General features: G+C 40.0%; 2 protein-coding genes across 2 annotated transcripts in view; one reads left to right on the top strand and one right to left on the bottom strand.

The window, feature by feature from the left end:
- The window catches only part of LOC129762595 (uncharacterized), an 84,585-nt gene that overhangs the window by 47,093 nt on the left and 12,209 nt on the right, over window positions 1-25,283 (top strand). The gene's annotated exons all lie outside the window — the stretch shown is intronic.
- LOC129762584 (beta-galactosidase-like) lies at window positions 5,025-15,595 on the bottom strand. The gene is made up of 9 exons (XM_055761012.1): window positions 15,163-15,595; window positions 9,504-9,605; window positions 9,277-9,434; window positions 9,009-9,223; window positions 8,787-8,951; window positions 6,515-6,619; window positions 6,108-6,454; window positions 5,769-6,047; window positions 5,025-5,703 (listed from the first exon to the last, which is right to left on the bottom strand). The coding sequence occupies exons 1-9, from the start codon at window positions 15,316-15,318 to the stop codon at window positions 5,152-5,154; spliced, it is 2,079 nt and encodes a 692-aa protein (XP_055616987.1). The 5' UTR covers window positions 15,319-15,595; the 3' UTR covers window positions 5,025-5,151.

The raw sequence follows: 25,283 nt of genomic DNA, 5'->3' as shown, positions 1-25,283 counted from the left end.
AGTGTCGGATTGGAGGTAATTTTAACCTGTAATTGAACATTTGCGATGACAGTGGTACAGTGTCGACTTTCAATGTGGGGTCATAATTTGGACCCCGAACTCTATGTTTACAAAAATGTCCAACTAAATATGTCGCATAACAGGTCCGTCCAATTAGCTAAATGTCGAGATAAGTGTAAATTACTGTACTTTCAATCTAGAAGCAATTTAAGAATTGGGAGAAAATCAATAAGCTCAGAACAACTGCCAAATTCACATACTCAATATATCCTGGCAAACAAATTATGAAAAAATCAATTTGTGTTTTATTATTATTTTGGATATTGTTTTAGAAAGCATTGAACTGTATTTCCTAAGCTCTTTTTTGGAAGGCTTAATGGCCCTGAAAAGCGCCTTGTTTTATGGAATGGTTCCAATTTAGAAAGCTTAGTACTCGTAGTTTTGAAAAAAAAAACCATTTCGAACGCCCTCGATGCCGCCTTGTTCTGGATTTGCCACCAAGGCAGTTTGTATAAAGAACAAACTTTTTTCTTCTGCTACCTGCTGCCGTTTTGCGATTGCGTTTGCAGCTCGCCACTCGCTGCAACTGCCTGTTGTCTGGATGTGTTCTGTTCTGAATGCGGGTTTTCTTATCGTCGCGAGCAGCTTTACCAGCCAACTCGATCACTTCGGCGGCCGAAACTATATAACGCCGGTTAGGTGGACTGGTGCACTGGTACTAACGCGCTCGGCCGATCTACCCTTGCTGAGAAATTGGCGGATACACCTACGAGGAACTGCACACCTGCACGGTTCGAGTGGAACTTTGCGTTTCCCTCAACTTGTCCTCCTTTGTTACGTCCACGATGCGGATGCCGTACAACCACACGGTTTTACGGTTTGAAAGAAAATAAGATATTTTTTTGGGGTCCGCGTGTTTTATACTCTAGCGGTACACACCCACAGGATAGAGACAAATCGGCAGACTCAGCCAGAGGGGCGAGTCCAACGAGACGAACGAATAAGCGTTAAAAGGGAGCGATGGCAAAAAAATACATTCATTACGATTTGTTCGCTCGTTGGATTCACATTCACATGCACATGCTAAAAAGGGTCCTTTTCAGGATCACAAAATTATCTTCAATCTAAAGAGTTTATTGTTTTGTTATCACTCGATATCCCCATCTTGTTCTGCTAAACCTTCCTGTTTAGCGATTTGTTGCCACTCGCCACAGCTTTCACAGTTGGAAAATTTCTTCCCATCCAGCTTTGTGACATGTTGTACAGTAAATTACATTCAATGCGACGTGCCGAAGCGCCACTCAGTGTCGCATTGGAGGCGATTTTAACCTGTAATTGAACATTTGCGATGACAGTGGTACAGTGTCGACTTTCAATGTGGGGTCATAATTTGGATCTTTATGTTTACAAAAATGTCCAACTAAATAAGTCGCATTACATGTCCGTCCAATTAGCTAAATGTCGAACTAATTGTAAATTACTGTACTTTAAATCTGGAAACAATTTAAGAATTGGTGAAAATTGAATAATCAGGAAAGTCCCCAACTATCAATAAGCTCAGAACAACTGCCAAATTCACATATTCATCAGATCCTGGCAAACAAATTATGAAAAAATCAATTTGGGATTTATTATTATTTTGGATATTGTTTTAGAAAGCATTGAACTGTATTTCCTAAACTCTTTTTTGGAATGTTTAATGGCCCTGAAAAGCGCCTTGGTTTATGGAATGGTTCCAATTTAGAAAACTTTGTACTCGTGGTTTTGAAAAAAACCATTTCGAACGCCCTCGATGCCGCCTTGTTCTGGATTTGCCACCAAAGCAGATTGTAGAAAGAACAAACTTTTTTCTTCTGCTACCTGCTGCCGTTTTGCGATTGCGTTTGCCGCTCGCCACTCGCTGCAACTGCCTGTTGTCTTGATGTCCACCGAACCGAATGTGTTCTGTTCCGAATGCGGGTTTTCTTATCGTCGCGAGCAGCTTTGTCAGCTAACTCAATCACTTCGGCGGCCGAAACTATATAACGCCGGCTAGGTGGACTGGTGCACTGGTACTAACGCGCTTGGCCTAGCTACCCTTGCGGGGAACTCCAGATCAACACGAGCGGGAACTCCAGATCAAGGTTCGAGCGGGATTTTGCCTTTCTCTTCACTTTTCCTCCTTTACCATGTCCAGACATGGCTGCTTGGGTTGGTTTGTTGATGTGTTGTGATGCGAACCGATGTGGTGTACGGTTTGGATGAGAATGATCGTTACGGCAGCGGAGCGGGGATTTTTAGCTTGACTGGCTGGCTCGAGAATTACGCATGTGTGAGACTGCGACCAATGTTTCGTTCATTTTTTTTCTTTTTCCTTTCCAATCGTGCTTCATTCTATTTCGCTGCTGCTCTGGTTGCCCGTTTTGGTCGGTACGATTTGAGGAGCACAAAATGGACCAATCAAAAATGGGCGCATAGTGCATTTGGACAATGCTTGATATTTCACAATTATTCAGTTATTTATCTCAAGAAAAATGAAATGTTATTCGTTATGATAGATGCGTAGATATATTTCCTATCAATTGATGCAAAAACCTTTGCGATCTATTGAGAAATGCTCGAGTTATAAGCGTTCCAAATCTTGCATTTTTCCCTACTTGTTCAGTGCCTAGATTTCCATTTCACCCCCTATATCTTCCGGTTAGACGTAGTCATACGTCAAAACAAGCAGCAACGTGGACGTGTGGACGTAACAAAGGAGGACAAGTTAAGGGAAAGGCAAAGTCTCACTCGAACCGTGCAGGTCTCCAGTTCCCAGTTGGTCGCATTCACTGATTGCTCCGCAAGGGTAACTAGGCCGAACGGATTGGTGCCGGAGCACCAGTATACCTAACAGCGATTATAGAGTTTCGGCCGTCGGAGTGCTCGAGTTGGCTTGCAAAGCTGCTCACGACAATCAGAAAACACGCATCAAGAACAGAGCAGCTTCGGTTCGGCGCTCATCAAGGCAACAACTAGTTTCAGCGAGAGGCAAACGCAATCGCAAAACGGCAGCAGGTAGAAGAAAGAAAAAGTTTGTTTATACAGACTGCTTTGGTGGCAAAACCAGCCACCGTAAAACACGGTGCTTTTCAGGGCCATTAAACCTTTCAAATAAAAGTTATTAAAAGTTTTTCACAATACCAATACACTATAAGTGACATAATATGACATATGATATAAACTGATTTTTTTTGTTTATGCTTGTTCTTGAACTTATTGGTGGTTGGGTTCTTTTAAATTGATCATTCATTTTTTACAAACCCATGTATGGTTTCCGAATTAAAAGTGGCTTCAAATTACAACACATTGTATGCAGGATGGCATTAACGAATTTTCTCGGTAGCAAGAACTGCTTTCTTTGGTTGATAACTGATGTTGAAAATTGACTGACGTTACATATGCATTGCATAGATAAATAACTAAGGAGCAACACGATGAGCTATGTATTTCCTGCTGCTCTGTTCTTATTTTAAAGGGCTTTAATCCGAAGGACATCCGTCCCTGTATTTACTGTTGGTTTTTCAGAACGCTTATAGCTCGTTTATTTCTCGACAGATCGTAAAGTTCGTCTCCAAAACCTCAGTTCTTTTTCATTTTTATTTACTTTGTTTGCGGAGACTACAAATCTTACAATTCATTCGTCTCCGAAACCACAGCTTAAGGTGAAGGTGGAAGCTAGCCACAAATGGCTGCCACAATGGCGCTCATTTCATTCATCTCCCTCCCTCACCTCTCGCCCGAAAATCAATAATTTTGCGAAACAGTGTGAAGAAAATGATCGTTTTCGCACACTTCCCATCAAATAATATCAACCAAATTCTAATCGATTACTTACAAGATGTTGAATTTTCATCTGCTGTCGCGCTGTATAGTGAAAAACGTCGGAAAACTCTAGCAAGTGCTCTGAAAGTTAAATTTTCGTTTTTCAATCTTCGGCATTGGTTTTGTTTGTATTGGTGAAAGCATCGTTATTTTTTCGACACTGATGCCAGACAACATCATCGAAACAGCTATAAAAACCACTCAATAAAATGTTATTTGTGAGTCATAGCGTTTCATGTCATGAAAATCAATAGAATGAAATTGTGTTGATATCAATACGATTATTATTTTTACGTTTAATGGGTCTATAATGTATGTTTTAGCAACTTTAACATTGGGTAAGAAAATTGTATCGCAGAGCTCGGAACACTGCCACGGCTGCCTATGCTCTCAAAAACAGTAAACGGAAAAGTATTACATTCAATCAAAATTAAGGCTCTCCAACGTGAATATGTGAAAACAATACGATCAACGAAGGAAAATATTAAGGAATTATCAACATCGAGTTACTATGCGGAATAACCAAATTAATACCAAAAGACCCCCAATTCGCATGTGTTATAAATTTGCTCATGTTACGCTCGCGTATAATCAGAATTTTGCTTCATATGCAAATGCACCTTCTATATATATTTATATTTGCAATTGTTCATCGGAACATATCGTTCATACATTTAACTTTAGTATTGAATTGTTATTTTTTTTCAAATGTATTCAAAGACTCGTGTCAATGAAGCGCCACACAGTCTGATAAGTAAATTGATCTATTTACGTGTGCTTTGCTCTTCTCTCACAAACACTATTACCCCATTTTTACTCGTGGATTTACCTATACTACTACAATGGCTAGCTTCCACCTTCACCTTAAGGTACGGTAATGTGCTCAATAGTGAAATATATGGTAGTGAACGAGCTGATGACCACCTATGCATTTCCTATCACAGCCATCATTTTGATTGTACGATATGTGCATACGCCGAAAGATGCCCGACGTTGAACATTTAATAAGTACAAAGCCCTCAGAAAAAAATCAAGAATCAAGTTTGTAAAAAAAAACGCAAAAACACAACACCAAAGGTTCTTTTCAGAACCCCCAACATGTTCATAAAGAGTAAACAGTAAACTAATCCATTTTTCAGGTAGATAGGTAGGTATTCACGTAGGAGAAGAAAATAAAACAATATATTTAAAATATATATTTAGTAAAAGCTGTCCCCTTTGTATAGTCCTACGTCACTCCGGTTATGTCACCGACATTACCCACCCGTCTTTTTTATTTAATTCTTTACAACCGAAAGCCTAAACAAGTTATGGGCCGTCTAATATGGGTTCATCAGTAAATGTGATGGTAATATCTCCTTGCATTATTTTCTGATATTCCACAATAACAATTGTGTTCTCCCCTTGAGAAAGAATATGACGTGGAACGTACAACGTTATCTGAGGTCCTACCAGTGGCCAGTATCTTCCCAGATGGAACCCATTAATGAATATTATGCCCTTCCCCCATCCTGTCGGGTTTACATATGTATCGTGTATTTCATCGGCATCAATTGTAAATTTTCCGTGGTAAACAACAGTGGAAGCCGTTGTTGAATTCGTCGTCAGACTTTGTGCAGAATATTGCTCAATGTAGTTCTGTATAGAAAAATAATCATCTAGCGGAAAACTGGTCATTGTCCAGTTAAATACTTGTTGCCCGTCGAGTGTAACATCACCTAAAATTCCTTTAAAATCATTAGCGATACCATAGTTTATACGACCTTGGTTTTCAACGAGCAACTGTAGCCGATTACCCATACCCAAACTGATTGGAATTGAGTAAATCGCGTTTTCCCGGGATAATACGCCAATAAAATTCTGTGAAAATACAAAAAGGAAAAAATAGAGCAGTTTGAAAATTATTATGTACATTATTCTATTACATTGTCCACGTGAACATACGCCCGATCACGAAGATTTGTAACTTTCAGCGTCAACGGATCACGATGAAGTTCTTTTGGTATATTAGCCTCATACAAAACGAATCCAGAGTGTTGATTAAGTTCTTCAAAACTTAATGTACGTTCGCTAGATAAAACTGATCTAGCCAGAATCTGCCGACCTTGTTCGGATAGAAGTGTTCCACATGGTTTTATTTTAACTGGTTGTAATTTCATCTTAGGCAGTTTCATTTGTACGGGTACACCAGGATCCGGTAGGAACTGAAAGAGTATAAATCGTAGATAGCATTTTATCACAATAAACGGTGGATCTTATATTACCTCTAAGATAACATCTCTAAGTGCAAAATATTTAGGAGTTGGATCACCGGCTTCATCCAATGGTGCGTCGTAATCGTATGAAGTAATATCAGTATTGAATCTCCCAGGACCTCCATCGTTAGCCCCGGATGTGAATGCAAAATTGGTTCCTCCAAAAAACATGTAGAAATTGACATTGGCTTGTTGCCTCAGCATCATGCGTAATGTATCTATTACTGGGCCGGCACGTACTCGGGCCATTGGTTCCATCCAGTGTGTAAGCCAACCTGGATAGAATTCAGCGTTTACCAGTGGCCCTTTGGGTTGATACATCCGTAATTTCTTCCAATAATTTTCAGGATTGTTAGCTGTGTTTAATCAAACATAGTATTTTCATTATCGCTATTGTATTGAAAATTGAAACCTACTTGCTCCAAAATCCAATGTAGCAAGTACGCCAGGAATTCTACCACAACGCAGTTGATCGGGACCGTCATTCGTGAAAAGAACTGCATTGTTCTGAACGTATCTTTCTAGGGGGAAAAATAATGTTTTATCTTCCGAGTGCCATAGTGGTTCTCATGGGGTTCAATATGGGTGTCGTAGTGATAACATCACAGGGATCAAAACGCTTCTTGCATTGTTCAATGTGAGTTTCAATATGCACAGCCTAGCTGCAAGGAATCAGACGGGTCGCAGGTCGTGGATAGCGAAACGGCCTCCAGATATGGAGGGTAGGTGCGAATACAATGAATAAGTACCTCCGAACAAGCAGCAAGAGTTAATTACGGCCGGAGATGCGTAGTGGGCTCTACACAATCTTCCCTAACGACTCCTAAAAGGCGAGTTGATGCCGCCATAAGCGTCTCAGCCCAAAAAAAAAAATCGGTGCGTTTGATCTCCAGAAGGAGCGGCCCAAACAGCGTCTGTTTCGGAGCGAGCGGCTGAGAATGAAATGCTGTATCCCTCCAGCTACACCTAAGATGGCAGCCTCATCAGCAGGATGTAGGTATCGCGACCATGGTAAGGTAGCATATCGAAACACATCCTAACCACGAACAACAAATTTAGAAATACGGAACGGATTAATCGACAAAGACATAGGTAACGAACGCGAAACTATACTAACAAACAGTTATCGTCTTGAATAAAGTCGTTGTTGGAACGTCTTAGTAGTCAAGTAAAAATCAAATAGCTCAAAATTGTCATTAAAAATACCGCAGTCTTTCGATGTGAGGAAATGATGCTACATTTTGGGAAATGTCCGGCATCCAGGTGGAAGGATTATGTCGATTTCGTTTATGTACAATACGAATAGCAATGGCGCCAAATTGCTCCCCTGTGGTACTCCGGATGAGTTGGAAAATGTTTCAGATAATTCAGATCCGATATTGACACACAGCGTGCGATCACACAGGTAAGATCTAAACCATGTGACGAAAGCGGGAGACATTCCAATTTTCGCCAGCCTTGCTAATAATATTCCATGATCAAAACGATCGAACGCTGCTTTGAGATCCGTATAGATAGCGTCGTCTTGAGCCTCAGAATCCATGCCACGTAAGCATGTGGTGATGAATTGAACAAGATCCGTTGATACCTATCGCTTTGGAAAGAATCCGTGTTGTTCAGTGGAGATGTAGCGTTGAGAACTGACAAACATTGCATCATTTACGATGATCTCGAATACTTTCGAAGTAGCACAAAGTGATGTGATACCACGGTAGTTTCCAATGTCAGCCTTATCATCGTTTTTGTGCACTGAGAACATGCCAGAAAACTTCAAGCAAATGGGAAAATTACCTTGGTCCAGAGAAGCTCTATATAAAACAGCCAGAGGATAGACAAGAGCGTCAGCACAGTTTTTCAACACACAGGTCGAAATTTCATCAGGGCTAATGGCGGGTTTACATTAGGGAGATCTATAGCTATAGATGGATTTATTCACGTGAAAATATGTGTAAACGGGTGAGAATAAATATGATAAACTTATTCGAGGTATATATAACTTGAATAAATTCAGCATATGTAAACGCTTGTGAATTTCTCACTGGTGATGGATTGATGGGGAACGATTTGAAGTGGTTGATGAATTCGTTTATCTTGGTACGCTTATGACTTTAACAACGATATGGCCGTGAAGGGAAACGACGAGTTGCAGCTGCGAACAGGGCCTTCTACGGGCTACATAACCAGCTAAGGTCCCGTAGTTTGCAAACTCACACAAAACTAGCGCTGTATAGGACGCTGATCCTCCCGGTGACCTTTTACGGACATGAAGCATGGACGCTGAAGGAAGCTGACCGACGAGTGCTCGATATTTGGCGGTAAATTGGAAGATGGAGTGTGGCACAGGCGCATGAGTGATTCATGCGCCTGAGTGGTACCAGGTATACAAACATGCTGATATAGTGAAGGTAATACAGCATGGCAGGCTGCAGTGGGCTGGACATGTACCCAGAATGCCTGACGAGAGAGCCGCCAAAACTATCTTCAGCAGAGAACCAGGAAGAGGCCGTCAACTTCGTGGTAGGCCTCGCACTAGGTGGATGTGCGCGGTGGAAGAGGATGCACGATCTGCTTGCGCTGGCTGCCCAAGACAGACGAAGCTGAACATCTCTAATTCGTTAGGCCCTAGACCGGCGAACGGCCCGTCGGGCAACAAAGTAAAAAGTAAGTATCCTTCTATCTAATACGTACCTGTTATATTTTTCAAGAAAAGTAAATAGTTCCTGTCACACGCTGAATATGACCCATACTCGTTTTCGATTGAAATCATTATTACAGGTCCCCCTGAACCGTATAAATGTCTTTGAATGCGAGGCATCAACATACTGTACCATTTATCAATCGCTCTTAAGTAATCTAAACAAATATACACATATGTAATTTATCTTGGAAAATTGAGTATGAAAACCATACCGCTGTCGTACTCGCGCAGTTTGATATTTGGATATTTTGTGAGAAGCCAGTAGGGAAATCCTCCCATGTCACGTTCCGCACAAATATATGGCCCTGGCCGCAATATCACATATAAATCTTCCTCTTCTGCTATACGGATGAACTGTTCAAGATTAGCTATGCCATCCCATTTGTATTCGCCTTCTGTTGGTTCATGGGTGGACCATTCGATATAACTATGAATTATTTTTTATATATTGCATCTATGTTACAGCATCAATCATCTTACGTCATGACCGCATTCAATCCTGCAGCACGCATGGATCGCAATATATGCCTCCATGATCCAGGTAATGCACGGAAATAGTGGAAGGAGCCGGAAACGAATCGGAATGGTTTTCCATCCATTAAGAATGTGTTTTTTTCATAGTCAATCGAAAATGATCTCTGTGAAATAAGATTTGACAATGAGTGAAATCTATCAAATACTTGTTTTTATTTAAAATCGTAACTCACATTGATTCCATGATCACCAGATTTGATTTCCACAAAAAGGAAAATGAATGTCAGCAACAGTACATAGGTTCTTACTACCATATCTGATAAGGATCGACAAACCTGCAATGAAATATTATGTCGCATGCTTTTTATATTTTTTTTCTCTTTTTTATAAAGACGTTCAGTCGTAGACTGGTTCATCTCTATGATATAGAATATTTCAATTTACTGCAACGTTTCGACTTGGCCCTGTACATGATATTTGTCTTTTCTTGCAATTCGTGTTATAACAATGATACACATCGATATGAAATCATTGAACATAATTAATAATAGTTTTTTTTGTAAAATTATTTTTTTTACCATTACACAAATCCTTTCCCTTTTCTCCGTTCCGGAGAATAAGGTGTGGGAGTAAGGCGTGAATTTTTTTTTGTATTAACATACCTTTATTATTTTTTCGTAAAATCTGTTTTTGCCCAAAAGGTTATGGGTCCAGTGTCGCGCGGGTGGAAAATATTAGGCTGTCAAAAAAGTCCTGCGGTATTTTTTTTGAATTTTCATTTGTTCATAAAATTAGTTACAATCATCTGTTTTAAGTCAAATATGCGCCGTTTTGTTCGATGACTTGTTCCCAACGAGATACCAACTTCATAATACCCCTGTTATAGAAGCTTATTGTCAAAAAACTCGGATAGCCAATTTTCACAGGCCTCTTTTGTGGCTAACTTCTGACTACCTAGCTCCGGAGCATTGCGCATCTTCGACGACCTCTACTCCAGAACGAAAACGTTGAAACCATCGTTGTGCGGTGGAAATGGAAACTGTATCGGATCCATAAACTGCACAAATTTTATTGGCAGCTTGAGATGCATTTCTGCCTTTGTCATAGTAGTACTGTAAAATATGTCGGATTTTCTCTTTATTTTGCTCCATATTTGCGACACTATAACTCACGAACGACTTAACCAAACAAAACACTGTCCGACAAGCTATAGTATGACTCGATACAATGAATACAACTAGAACTACGCGCTTACAACGACACCTCGCGGAAATACCGCAGGAGTTTTTTGACAGCCTAATATACTCGTCGGTAGAAATCGCGTTGTATTTGTATTCGCGGAAATAAAAAACATCACGCTCGTTCGACGATTTCATCGATGCAAATTCAAGTCGTGCGAAAACATATCCATGCCGGAACATGGAAATATGGCTGAAAATCTCGTCGAAATCACTCAGCTCTAGAGTCGTTTTTCGAGTATTGGCGATCCACCGAAGGACTATTGGCTGGTGGCGATTATTTTATCCAGTCTGCACGAGTCATACGATGGGTTGATAACCGCCTTGGAAAGCCGACCAGAGGACGACTTGAACTTGGAATTCGTTAAAGGGAAGAAGATCTCTGTTGCGAGTTTTGGTTCCACAAAATTTCAATCGACAAAAGGATATGGAAAGGACGTTGTCGTCAAGCTGAAGCAGGTATATCACGTATCTGCGCTGACGGGAAGCCTTCTTTCAGTGAGTAAACTGTGTGCATCCCCAAGTGTTATCTTCGATAAGGATGGTTGTCGAATAAAGAAAAATGATGGAGTTTTGATTACGCGAATTCGTAGTGGTAACCTTTATCACCCGAAACCTGGTGTACAGCGAGTGCTGTTGGCGGTGACCGGACATGATAGTAACTGCATACACGTATGGCATCGGCGCCTGGGCTACAGAGACTACCAGGCTGTGAATAAAATTATGCAGAACAATTTAGGTGTTGGTTTGGACTTGCGTGAGTATGCTGTCGAGTCGGAATGTGGAGTATGCTATGAGGGGAAAATGGCTAGGTCGTCGTTCCCAAAAGCGTCACGTGTCGGAAGCTACTGAGAAGATGATACAATATACCAACTTGATGCAGACTCAGTTTGGTAACTCGCCCAAAGTAATTCGTGTAGATAGTGGGGGCAAGTAGTTTTGTGCTCGACTGAAGAAATTCCTAGCGGATAGGGGAATATTATTGCAGCGGACAGAATCTTTAACAACAACAATCGTATTCTCGATCTATGTTTTGTCAATTTAGAGGTGGTCCATAATACGACAATAGCTTCAGCTCAGCTCAGCTGCTTTAGTGAAATTCATCATCATCGTCCTCCGCTTCTGGTTTCATTACTTGAATTGTCATCGCTCGTTTTTTGCAAACATCATCGATTCAACTCATTTCAACTATCGTAAATCGGATTTCTCACTGATGAATCGTTTCTTTTCAATTATTAACTGGAATGATATACTGAATGACCGCAACATTGAAGAAGCCACAATATCCATGTCCCATGTGATTCTCTATGCAATTAATCAGTTTGTTCCTAAGAAACCGACATTCTGAGAATCCTGACGAACTAGTATGGCCCCCATGTTGTGGCAGCCGATGTTAAAAAAAAATCCTGGCAGCGGATGGCATACGACATAGATTGACGAGTCCAGAATACCGTACAACTAATGATGAAGCAGAGGGCAAGGCTAAAACTTTTAAAACGCTCCTTTTAATTTGCTTGCAGGAACAGAGTATGAGTTTTCTCAATATAATCGTCAGTTTTTTGGTGGGACATATGCATTGATCATTACTCAACAGAATTCTCTTCTGCCAACATGATGGTAAGAAGGGTTATACGAAGAGTCTCTATCATAGAAGGCTCGGTCCTTATTGGCGAAAAACTCTAGTAATAGATTTTTACAATCTTGTCTTGATCCTAATTTCTTATCACTCTGGAAATATTGCAATGCGAGAAAAGGTGGTAACCGTGCCAGTTTCGGACTATATGGTGGATGCACTAAAACATACCAATCAAGCGTTTCTGGTCAATCGCTAGTATCAACCGATCCATTTGTTGACAGTAGATATCTGAATTCAGTGTGTTGAAGAAAAAAAAATACATGAAATTGCACGTATTTTACTGTTGCAGTAGGGTAGGGCGGGGCTAGTCGGTCCTTTTAGAATAAATTTAGTTATAACTTTGTAGTACGAAGTTTTGCGTTAGAATGTTATGTACCACAATGAAGCTTACATTTTACCCTTTCAATGAAAAATAAATAAATAAGATAATCAATTATTTCACATTTTTCTTTTATTTAACGTCTTTGTATTTCAGAATAAATTGACCAACTAACCCCACACACGGGGTAAATTGGTCAATAATAGGCATGTTATTTTTGAGCAAATAATAAGCGTTTTTCCATTAGAAGTTTCCTTCATTTTAAATAAATTAATAAAATCAAAACAAAAACAGTTAACTCATATCATGTAGCAAGTAATAAAACAAATAAATTGAAATTTCAAATTATCATCGTTGAAAATTATTCAGACAGTCTTTTCTAGCGATTTCGTCTCTCTTCCAGTTCGTGGCGAACCAGATGCCAAGTTCGAATACATGTCTTCATTTTGAAGATATTTGATTTTGTTAAGACATTATGAAATATGTGAAGAAATTTCAGTATGATAGCGTACGTGGATTTTTAAAAGATATTATTTCCATGGAATTTTAACTATTGGCCGAAAATATCGTCAAAAAAGTAGGGCTTTAGTCTCAGCGATCGAAGCGGTCCGAACACATATTCTCTCTAGAAGAGAGTGTTCATTTGCGCTCGAAAATTCGAATGATTTTGACATTCAATTTCTATTATTTTGGCCCTACTATACAATAGATTAACCTAAATCTTTCAAACGACCACTTCACAAATCGAAGGTCTCCCGGTTACATGCCTTTTCTACAATTAGTTTCATGGATATGGTTTGAGTTACAACCAAAATTTCAAAGCTAAAATAAACAAATAGAGTTATCACAGTTCCGTTTTTGTGTGAAGAACTTTCCTCCGATATTATGATGAAGACATTTGCTCGTACCATGTCAAGACTTTTGAAAAAAAAATCACCTGGCATCCCTGCGACGCACAACCGCTTGCATTCTTGCTTGCATTTGTTTTGATGACATTTGTACCGTTCGCCCCAAAGTATATAGAAATAGCCTCCAGGTATGCTACATTATGCAATGCATTATTTGTGAGTTCTGATATTCAATCTTAGCGTTTATTATATTTAATGAAAATTTTACAACAAAACATGTAAATATCACAATTATATTGCAAGTGGTTTGTGTGGTGGTTATCTCGTTTCAAATACACTGCGTTAAGCAGTAAAACATATGCCTTCTATATTTGTTTATAGGTTGCGTAATGAAACACAGCATACCTGAAAATTTTATATGCGTTGCTCTCAAGCGATCAATTTGTGTGGCCAACTAGCCCCTCTATATATGAAAAAGAATATTCATAAAAATTCAACAAAAAAATTTTAAAAGCGATTTTCATTAACACTCAAAGCTAATACGTACAATAAAGCTTTGTTTTACGTTTGAGCCGATTTTTTCATGGTTATTAACCAGTTTTAGAACACATTTTATAATGCGCAAACCGTGAATGATTTTGGGCGAAATGGGACCCATGTCCGTATTTTTTAACCTACTTAATAAATACGTTTTTCCGATTTGATTATTTTTTTGTATCAGCAATTCGCTATTTTTCATCCATAGATCGCTAATATTTTGGACGCTCAGATTCCAAGATATCGTCACTGACCAACTTACCCATATGACCAACTAGCCCCGCCCTACCCTATCGGCACCATAGACACCATTCACAATTTCCAATTTTGCTTGCATTTTCGCCTTTATAAAAGAAAAAGTGTAGAATGTACCGAATTTTCTCTTTGTTGACTTCTATTGTTAACACCCTGTAACTCACAACTGAATGAAACAAATAAAAAACAGCCAGAGATTTTTTTTAGTGTGCAATATCACTTTTACAACGAGCTTGAACTTGAAATTGTATGACCGATATTACGCGAGATGTTGATCACTAAAGCCAGCTACCGAGAAAATAATGGAAAACTTTTTCCCCAACCAACTATATTCGGAAAAGGCGGGAAATTGAACTGGATACTATTCGGTAATAGTGAGGCCTAGATCCAGACAAATAAATACACAAAAATCAGTTCGGGAAAAGCTGGAGAAAATATAACAACAAATGATTGAATGAAATGAGCAAATCTACAAGTCAGTTCCAATGGGAATAGCTGAAATAACTGCTACTGTAATATGTACAGGCATGCCAATATCTTTATTTTCTCTTATGGAAATGCCGCTCCCAATGTATTGAAATCATACATATGTCAGTGAAGGCTAGTTTGGGATATTTTGGGAATCCTATCATATCCAATATGATGGACATTCTGAAAAGTGTCAACATAAGTGTCAAGTGATGTCGACGAACCAGAAGGTTGAGAACTCATTGAGAAGGTGCTTTGAGAGTAGACATCATATGTGCCGTGTCCTTCTAGATTGCCTCATGTGATGTCCAAATGTGCGCTACCGAATTCACTACCAACTTTGTCAACAAAAATATTTTTTTCGCGTGAAATGATCCTTTCTTCGTTCAAACTTTTTAGCACGAGCAACAAGTTGAATATATTTTGTTAAACAAAACCGTTTGTGAACTGTATCTTCCATCCGAGTATTCCAATTTCTCTGTCTTCTTTCGTGTTTTCGTTCCCTGTAGGCATTAATACTGTCCACAGTTTGTTGATGGCTCAAGAGTTTGAACATGGATTTGAATAGACCTACATTTACAGTTGACTGACCTGAACCAGCGACATTGCACACAGAAACAGTGAATAGCACTTAGGATTAGTGAACCACACAGTTCGAGGATGGTTCAAGATTGCATAAACTTGTTTGTCAAAATGACTTAATTTCAGCCCCCTTGAAGAAACCAAATAATTAGTTTTGGGTTGCATGATAAAAAAAAATTGAACACGTGTTTTTTCATATTACTCCATATTAATTTGTTTAGAACGATATTAGAAAAAATTTTGTAAGCTCAAGTATTGATGGTAGTTTATTTTGAACTGGTACTGTTATATAAATTTTCTCCCAAAGCATATAATTTGACACCGAATTGAAACAAGTCCTCGGATAACGACGTTATTCACAAACGTATGTAATGCATTGTTTATGGAATCAAATTCAAATTCCACTGTATAACACTCTATAATCAACAACGTATCGTATATTTGAAACTGAAGTCATGACTGAGCAGATAAATTTGTTCTATCGCACCGGTCTAGTCAAAACCCCGAAAACATACTTACAGTTTCGTGTGGCTTTCGTTATTTAAACCGATACACTCCGCCGGATTGCTGTTCGTGTACTACTGTTGAAATTCATCAGAAATAGTGAAACCACCATCAGGAGCAATGAAAGACAAAGCCGCTAAACGTAGGGGAAGACGGGGTAAGACCGCCCCCTCAGAAAATCAATTTTCAGTTAAACGTATTTCAGGATTTCCCTTATTTGTTGTGCTACATATCATTTGGTATATTGCATAATTGCATAAATTTTTCGGCGTTTTTTCATTAATTTTTGAAATGATAAAAAATACTTTTTATTCTGCTGGCGGGGTAAGAAGGATCACCCGTGGGTAGACGGAGCGATACTATTTTCAAACAGTTTATTCTAGTAAAAATAACAGGAGCAGTGTTGTCTAAGGTACTAAATGTTTAGGGTTGTTCAAAAACTACACACAAACTTCTGAAAAGGCCAGCCATATTCCACGCGCAGGGTTTTAGGGTGCAATTAATTAACCGAAGTTAACCGAAGAGATACTTAAGTAAAAAATAAAATCGCCACCTTTCCTACTTCTCTCTCTTCATTCCATCTCCCGTAGTCAAATTACAGGTGGATGGAATCGGTTAACCGAAGAGATACTTAAGTAAGTAAAAGTAAAAATGTGTTTACGGTGGTTAGACACTCCAGCCCCCCCCCCCCCCCACCCCTCTAAGGGGGAGCTGCCATACAAAATTAAACGGGTTCGATTAGAAGAACAACAGTTCTGCGATTGGACCCATGAACTTGCTCATATTAAGAAAACGTGATGTTTGAAGGTATTGATAACAAAAAACAAATTTTGGGTGGGACGAAGTTTGCCGGGTCAGCTAGTTTCTTATAAAACTAGAAGTGGTCCGTCTTACCCGTCGTCCCCTATGCATAGAATCATGTGTGCTGCATTATCTATTGGCCCGCGTAAGACTGCGATAAACGAACAACAGGACGCAGGAATTCGGAGTAAAAGAAGAATTAAAATTATCTAACGCAACACGAGACATTGACTGATGGACGCGATGAGAGTTTGTATGAAACCTGTTTTAGGGAATAATTGATTCATGATCCAATCGTGAGCAAACCTGTTCGGGTTCGCCGATCTTCTTCACCGAACCGTAAAGTAGGATCAATTGCAGCAGAGCAGTGGAGAGAAAATACTATCGACAAAAGAAATGCCGAACATCGCGAGTGCTTGTAGTTTGTTCACTTTACTCAACCTTTTATTTTTTAACTGCAAAACGGAATGCATTTGAGATGAAATGCGCTGGGAGTTGCAGTGTTTTCGTTCCTCTAGTAGCAATGCTTGAAGGAGTCGTTTTAGTCCTCATCCTAATCCTCATAAATCGAAGTCCTTGATGTTCAAAACTTATTAGTAGGTGAACACATTATGTTTATGGACTTTTTTTTCGTTTTCTGTCCAACACAATATCTGGCAAGAGTAATGAGTTTTTTTTCCTAACGCTTCTCCAACGCAGTGATAACATTTTCCTAGTTCGTTTCGTCAAAACCATTGAAATACTCATTTGGCTTGCAAAATTTATATGTGTATGATCAGAATAAAAAAATACAGCCACTGGGGGTGAAATCTTGGAAATATGTTGTTGAGGAACAATTTGAACTTAATTTCGTTGATTTTAGCCATCGCTATGACCGACGAAATTTTTCACCTCACTGTAACTGCGAAATTTGGTGTCCGGTGTAAAGCCGGGTTTATACGTTGTCAGTTACTCGGTGCGAGTTAAGCGCTAAACGTACCGAAGAATGATAAACATATCCATACCGCAAAATTTAACATTTGATTTATATGTATGAGGCTACTCGCAAACGAGCTACTTCAAAGTTTTCTGTTTTTAACCCTTTAACAGGCCATGAGCACTAGGCATGTAATCAACGCAAACTCCAATACAACGACATGCTAAAATACATAAACTATTTTTTTTAAATACACAAAACAATCAAAAACATTGAAAAATTGGTGGCAATATAGTTGCCACTGCCCGGTTAGCGTAAAATGTTGGTGGCAATATAGCTGCCACCTGCCCGGCTAGCGAAAAATGTTGGTGGCAATATAGATGCCACCTGCCCGGTTAGCGCAAAATTTTGGTGGCAATATAGTTTCCTCCTGCCCGGCTAGCGTAAAATGTTGGTGACAATAAAATTACCAAACTCCATTTCAACGACATGTTATCATGCTAAAATACACCAAACATTTCTTTCAACGCGCAAAAAAATTAAAAACATTTGATGGCAATATAGTTGCCACTGCCCGTTTAGCCCAAAATGTTGGTGGCAATATAGTTGCCACCTGCCCGGCTGGCGTAAAATGTTGGTGGCAATATAGCTGCCACCTGCCTGGCTAGCGTAAAATGTTGGTGGCAATATAGATGCCACCTGTCCGTCTAGCGGGAAATACTTGATGGTGAAAATGGTTCATAAATGTAAAAAAGGGAAAAACAGAGCTCAAATAAGAAGTGTACCTTCTCATGGTTCTGAAACCGGCCATCTATTTTTTTTAGCATCAAATCGAGTGTTTTTTCAAACGATCGAGAGATGCTCTCTTTGATGACGAATGGCATTTTTTGTCATTTTCTTTGATTACTTTCGATTGAGACTAGCGTGATTTTTTGCTGCCCAATGCCAGAGTCACAAAGACGACTCCCATGCGCTTACCGAGGACCTCAATATCCGTCACTAGGCGGCACTGGTTTATGACCGAATACAAATAGATGTACGAAAAATCATGACCTCGATCACGGACCCCGAGGGTTGAAAGTTATGGATTACTCCATAACCGCCCAGCATAGCTCACCTCTATCTTATTTATCTCAGGGTCGGCTTCCGAACTACGGGGGACTCCCTGTACCGCGGACGACACTACCACAACCGAAAGAGAAGTTCAATAGGGCTGGTTCGAAATGGAAAACTATGTAGAAAAAACTAATAATTGTTTTACAATTTACAATTTATTTGACTCGATTTCTTCGTTCCGGCGCCGTTCGTCGACCGTTGGGGCCCTTCGATGACACGTGGTTGGATAACGGTGAGAGAGAGGAGAGACTGTAGCACGTACCTTCTTCGTGGATTAAAATGCGCTTCCACTGGTTAGCTCGCTTGCTGGCTTTCGGATCCGTGACAGAATTCGGTATCACTGCAGCACTTATGTTGCACACGGGTGGCTGGAGGTTCGTAATCCGGGGCACGCTTGGAAACAGCGTGGCGTGAACCGGAACGTCCCTGGTTTTTATCACACGCCCGATAGTGTTCGACTCACCCTCAATCAAAACTTTTAACGGGTTTTTCTTTGCTATTTCCTAGATAGGTGTTGGTCGCTTCCAAACTCCAGCTAAAGTCCTCGAGGCCTTTTTCATTTCCCTCCACGAAACCTTAATCCTCCTTCCTTTTTCCGTCTACTCTCCTCTCTCAATCTTTCCTCTCCCAAATATTCCTCTATCTCATTCCTTCCTCTCTCTCTCTCTCTCTCTCTCTCTCTCTCTCTCTCTCTCTCTCTCTCTCTCTCTCTCTCCTACTTCCGGAACACCATCAGCTTGCCCGCCGATGTTACTCAAGGGGGCTTTCGATCGTGGCAAATTACAAAGTTGAGTTAGTACAATATACACTTAAACTAATGTTAGTTATTACAATTAACAATTCATACAAAAAAATTACATTTAACGACAATCTTATTAATGAACCAGCCAACAATAAACAAAACAAACAATTTACTTAAAGACTATTTTTGAACGATTACTACATTTAATTGAACAAAATTTGAACTGCCCTCCCTGTTGCGTCATTGGTCGGTAACAATTCTCCCCTCGGTAGGGTAGAAAAATTATGCTAGTAATTTTTCGTCCAAACATAGTTTCGCACAACACCCACTCCATCCGTGAAACTCTGAATCGGATTCTGGATCATGTTTTTTTTTCTTGTATCTGTTAATCACCTCGATCCATTTCCATACCTTTAACTGCCATATCTCGCCATACTTGCTCCCGACCACTCTACACCAGAGAAAAATTGTCATATTACTACTCACCAGCTTCTGCCTAATTCCTTTTCATCCTCTCTGTTCTAAACCGAGAAAAACCTAACTAATTACCAGCATTACCATTTACTCTCTACACTCAAAAGACGCGTCCGTCTAAAAAAACCATTCATTCGTTCCTTTCACCAGTTCCCATTCATTCCCTAAGTCTAATCGTTCGAGACAAAAATAACCGTTCCTGTTCTCATAACTACGCGTAACCCTAAAGGGGTAATGTATTTATTACTACCTCCACTTATAAGTTCTCCGAACAACTATATCATGTGGTTCGGGGTCATAAGGCATCAACGTTGAATATTTCAACTCCGCTCAGTTTCCAGCACAAATTCTGATGAGAACTGTCTGCTACTGACCATCAGCGTCTCGATGACTCCGGTCTCCAGCGAACCCACATTATTGTCAGTTGATCGGATCCCCTATTCATTGAGAATTTTTTGAAAAAAATCAAAATTCCAACATCAAACTATTCGAACCGCGGTTTTCAAATGCTGAGTTGGTGAATTCTGCCTAGTCTGTCATCAGATATCGTCTAGCATCACTGAATAAACAGTGTTTAGAGATGTGATCTGCTATGTGACAGATCGTAATGAAACGAACAATGAAAAAGACATTTGTCAAATTTATGACAAGTGGTTTTGTTTTGTTATTATGAAATGGAACTAGAAGCATCGTGGGGCGAAAAGTATTTTGCCTTTTCTAAGGATATACAACTAATCTCCTTTTTATTTCTAGGTGGATCAAACGATCGATCGGGAAGGCGAACAGACGCGATTTTCAAAAATACGACCGAAATGGAAGGATCAGTGAAACTCTACGATTTCAGCGATGATGTGTTGTGAAACAAAACCTGTTATGTTAGAAGGACAAATAAATCACCCTGGTTTCAAGTGGGCAGCAGGCCACACTCCCAAGGATTTTCCACCGATTTCCTCTAGTTCATAAGAAGAATTACCAATTCTTCTCTTTATTCGTGCTGGTAAAAACAGTGGACCATATTTCGCGTTATAGGCTTCGCTCGCATTCGATTGCTTCATGTTGCGTCTGTATACGAGTTGACCCGCTTGAAAAGTTTTAGCATAAGTTCGGTGTCGCAAATTGTACCGAGTTTTCCCCGCTACATGTGATTTTGCCAAGTTCTTATGTACCAAGTCATAAATACGACTGAACAACTGTTTTCGTGACTCTGTTCTCTTATTGATGAAGGCTTCATCTTCTTTCGCACCATATTGGTGATCGGTACCTTTTGCAAATGCTTCGTGACCGTGGATTACAAAAAACGGTGTCAATTCCGTAGAGGAGTGAACTGAAGTGTTTAGTACGGTTTCTATTTCGGCCAGTTTACTATCCCAGAGTCTCTGGTCTTCTCGAACGTATGTTCTAATGGCAGCATTGACTGTTCGATTTACCCTCTCTACGGGGTTGGCTTGAGAGTGGTATTTCGAATTCAGCCAATGCCTGACTTCGAACTGCTCGAGGAAGCCTTTGAACTCCCGAGATAGAAATACGGAAGCGTTGTCGCTTATGATCACTTCCGGGGTAGAAAACCGGGAGAACCATTGCTCCTTTAAAATTTGACACAACGAATGACTGCTGATGTTTCTGACTGGAGTCAGCATTATCCACTTACTAAAGAGATCAATCGTTACCAGTATGTATTGGTTTCCCCGTTTACTTCTTGGCAAAGGTCCAATAAAATCGGTAGCAATAATTTGCCAGGGGTGGGTGGTGATTCTTTGGTCACCCATAGTGGGGACCGTGGGCACACAAGAAGCTTTTACTTCCTTGCATGTTGAGCATGCATTCACATATTCTCTGACGTCTCGTGACATCCTTGGCCAATAGAATTTTAATTTAATTCTTGCTAATGTTTTTTGGAAGCCTAAATGCATTGCCTGATCGTGACATTCCTTTAAAACATTTCTCCTTTTATCTGGAGAAACTACAATTTTCCATTCAAATCTGTAATCGTATGGATGGTTTGGTGTAGATACAAATTTGTACAATATATCCTGTTCTACACGGAAATCAGCGTATTCATCTGGCTGCTCAAGAACTTTCTGCTTCATGCTCTCATACCACGTCGAGTCTGGCTCGTTTGACACTACAGCAACGCAACGTGATAACGCATCGGGGACAACATTTTCTCTCCCCTTCCGGTGTACGATGGTCATGTCGTATTGCTGTAGAGTCAAACTCCACCTGCTACAACGTGATGAGGTTTTCCATTTGGTGTGGAGCATATGTGTTAAGGCCGATGAATCAGTGATTAGGGTAAAGTGAGATCCTTCGATATATCCACGAAACGCTTCGATAGACAAGAGAGCCGCAAGGGCCTCCTTTTCACACGCGTGGTAGTTCTTTTGGGGTGTGGTAAGTTTGTGTGAGAAGTATGCAATCACCCGCTCTTGTTCATCTAATGTTTGTGTCAATACCCCGGCTACCGCAATATCCGAAGCATCAGTTTGTATAACAAATTCCTGGCTAAAATCTGGACTAACCAATAATGGTGGGGAAATAAGTTTCTCTTTGATTTGGCAGAAGGCTTCTTCCGCATCATCATTCCATGCCAAAATTTTGCTTTTGGTTTTAAGCAAATCTGTAAGTGGTGCAGTGACACCACTAAAATCGTTAATGAAACGGCGATAATAGTTTGCCATTCCTAGGAACCTACGTAGTTTTGTCACTGTAGTCGGACGTTCATATTCGACAATCGGTCGAACTTTGTCCGGGTTCACTTTTATTCCATCCGTGGATAGAAGGTACCCTAGAAATGGCAACTCTTTGACTCCGAATCGTGATTTTTCCAAATTTATAGATAAATTCGCTTTCTCTAGACGCTTCGCAATCTCACAAAGCAACCGCAAGTGTTCCTCGAACGTTTCGTTTACCACGACGATGTCGTCTAGGTAAACGAACACGTTCGGTTCCAATTCACCGTGTCCCAAGACCTGGTCCATCAGTCTCGACAAAGTGGCGGGACTGTTGACCAAGCCGAATGGTAAACGCGTGAATTGGAACATCCCTCTGCCCTGAATGCTAAATGCTGTGTATCGTCGTGAGTTTTTTTCCAAAGCGATCTGAAGGAAAGCTTCTGACAAATCGATCGTACTCAGGTAGTTGGCTTTTGGCAACTGACCTAAAATACGACCAGGATGGGGCAGAGGGTAGGCGTCCTTGACAGTGCGTTCATTGATTTTTCTCGCGTCTAGACACAAACGAATCTTTCCAGAAGGCTTGATTACGGGTACTACATTTAATGACCATTCAGAGTGGCATCTCTCTAATATTCCTAACTTAAGCATACGATTCAATTCTTCTGTCACTTTTTCTCTAATCTTTGGTGACATCGTATACGGATACTGTCGTGCCGGAGGACTGTTTTTCCATTGCTCTTGGATCTCTATCGAGTGTTTCAATAGAGGGGTAATGGATAAAGAATCTAGTGTGGCCACTTTGAAAGAGTTTTTCACTTCAGCGAGCCTACGTGATTCTTCAGAGGAAAGTATGGACACAGTCTCAGGTGTCCTTAAGCGGTCCTCATAATCGTGAACCGCGACAACATTTTGAATTTGGGGAAAAATTTTGAAACGTGACCAAAAATTCATCCCCAATAAACAATCTAATAATAAATTTTTCACTACAATGGTAGGAACAACTTTAATTTTTCCATTAAATTGGAAGGGTAAATGTATTTCTCCTAATATGTCGAGAAAATTACCATTCGCTGTTCGTAACTTTATCGGTTGGGCTGGGTTCCTTAACTTAGCTCGAGGTAAACGCGAAAACAACAAATCACTAATTAAGGTGCGGTTACTACCGGAATCAAGTAACCCCTTTACACGTATACCATGGATACTGACCTGAGCAAAAGGTCGATTATCCTCCGAATTGGGCAACATGATTTGTAAAATTTGAGGTACACTGTTGGAATATAGATTTTGAGAAACTGGTTCACAAAATTCAGAAATTGGAACTAACAAATTTGAATTTACGCAGAATCCGTCGACGGCCGGCGCTTTTCGGTCGCCTGGAGACCGTTTTTTCGACAGTACGGACAGTGCTGCGAATCGAAACCTTTAAATCCGCAGACGTAGCAGATCAATCCTACGATTGAACGACATTCTTCAATGTGGTGGGATGATTGACGGCAATTCAGACATACATTTACTGAAGGTGGGTTGTATCCTGCGACCAAATATTCCAGCGTACGCGACGGTTTGGCTGGACCTTCTCTTGGGTTTTCAGAGTTTTTTTTGTGATTTGTAACTGGTTTCTTCATTGTTTCGTGATTTGATACAAAAGTTTGTGGTGATTTCGAAGTCCTTTCCGACTTAGTAGATTTCCAACTGTCAGTTTTGGGCTGATAAGCACTTCGATTAATCGAGTTCATTTTTGTTGTGGGTGGGTTCTTTTGGGTTATTAAATTCACTGATTTTTCTGTACCAAACATCTTGTGATACAATGAAAAATTTGACGCATCAATAATATGACCTGCTTCAATAAGCTGAGGGATATCATAAATCGGCTGCCATAACAGAGCCTTTTTGTAGTCTATACGTAAATTCCTTTTTAATATATCAAGTTTTTCTCGCTCATCCATTGAGACTATCATGGATCGAAACATTTTTTCCATATCGAAATAATATTCTTGGAAAGACTCACTTCTTTGCTGGCGTCTCTGATATATTCGAGAACGTACCAACGTGTCAAGTTCCGGATGTACAAAGGACTTCCGTAACTCGTACATCAAATGATTCCAGTTGAGCAATCTACCACCGGATCGCATAGATAAATACCAACTAGCAGCTGGTCCGGTGAACAGATGAAACGCTGAATCAAAAAGTTCCTCATCGGAAACCCGTTCGGAGAGAGCTAGCTGTTGTACAAGGGATAAAAATTCATTGAGCTTCAACCCCTGATCCGTTCCTGAATATTTCTCTATATTCCATTGAGAAACTGGTAATGTTCGATGAAGCGTGGTAGCACGCGCATTATCTGTTGAGGAATTCACCGAAAATCTGGAAGGGTTGGCCTGAAGGTTAGTAGGTTGCCAAATGAAACTGTTCACAGGTAACGCATTATTTGGTACATAGGATTGAATTGAGCTACGCGCAGAATAAGGATCATTTTCATTCCCTCTCGTTTGTTCGCATCGAGATGGATCATAACATTTGTTCACGAATGAACTGTGGATGTTCATTCTGGAGTAGGGTAATTCGTTGGTTTGATGAACGTGGTGAATAGTAGGGGTGGGTATGTTTCTTGAAGGAAAATTCAAATGAAAACCATCTAAATGTCCGGAAGTTGTCGGATGAATGGAAGTAGACACTATCGGTCGAGAATATTGAGACACGGTAATCGTGTTAACTATGGAAGAAAACGAAACTTTAGGAGTTGTCCTGGTGTACATGCTAATTGAAGTGGATGGATTGGTGTTAGTGTAAACCGTATTCGAAAGACAGTGTGACGATGTTACCACACTACTTTGAACCGTTCGTAAGCAAGAATTGTTGCTATATTTTCTAGATTGGTTGAGTTCGCTCTCTAATGCCAATA

This window comes from Toxorhynchites rutilus, chromosome 1, assembly GCF_029784135.1.
Source record: "Toxorhynchites rutilus septentrionalis strain SRP chromosome 1, ASM2978413v1, whole genome shotgun sequence".
Classification (NCBI taxonomy): domain Eukaryota; kingdom Metazoa; phylum Arthropoda; class Insecta; order Diptera; family Culicidae; genus Toxorhynchites; species Toxorhynchites rutilus.
The sequence above is the reverse complement of the archived record's forward strand: the minus strand, read 5'-3'. Positions and strand labels throughout refer to the sequence as shown.

Bases quoted from the DNA above. Each gene is read 5' to 3' on its own strand.
- LOC129762584 (XM_055761012.1), bottom strand. From the start codon at position 15,318: ATGCAACCCAAAACTAATTATTTGGTTTCTTCAAGGGGGCTGAAATTA. The intron at 6,048-6,107 runs GTAATATAAGAT...ATACTCTTTCAG, and splicing joins TTAGAGATGTTATCTTAGAG to TTCCTACCGGATCCTGGTGT. The intron at 5,704-5,768 runs GTAATAGAATAA...GTATTTTCACAG, and splicing joins CGTATGTTCACGTGGACAAT to AATTTTATTGGCGTATTATC.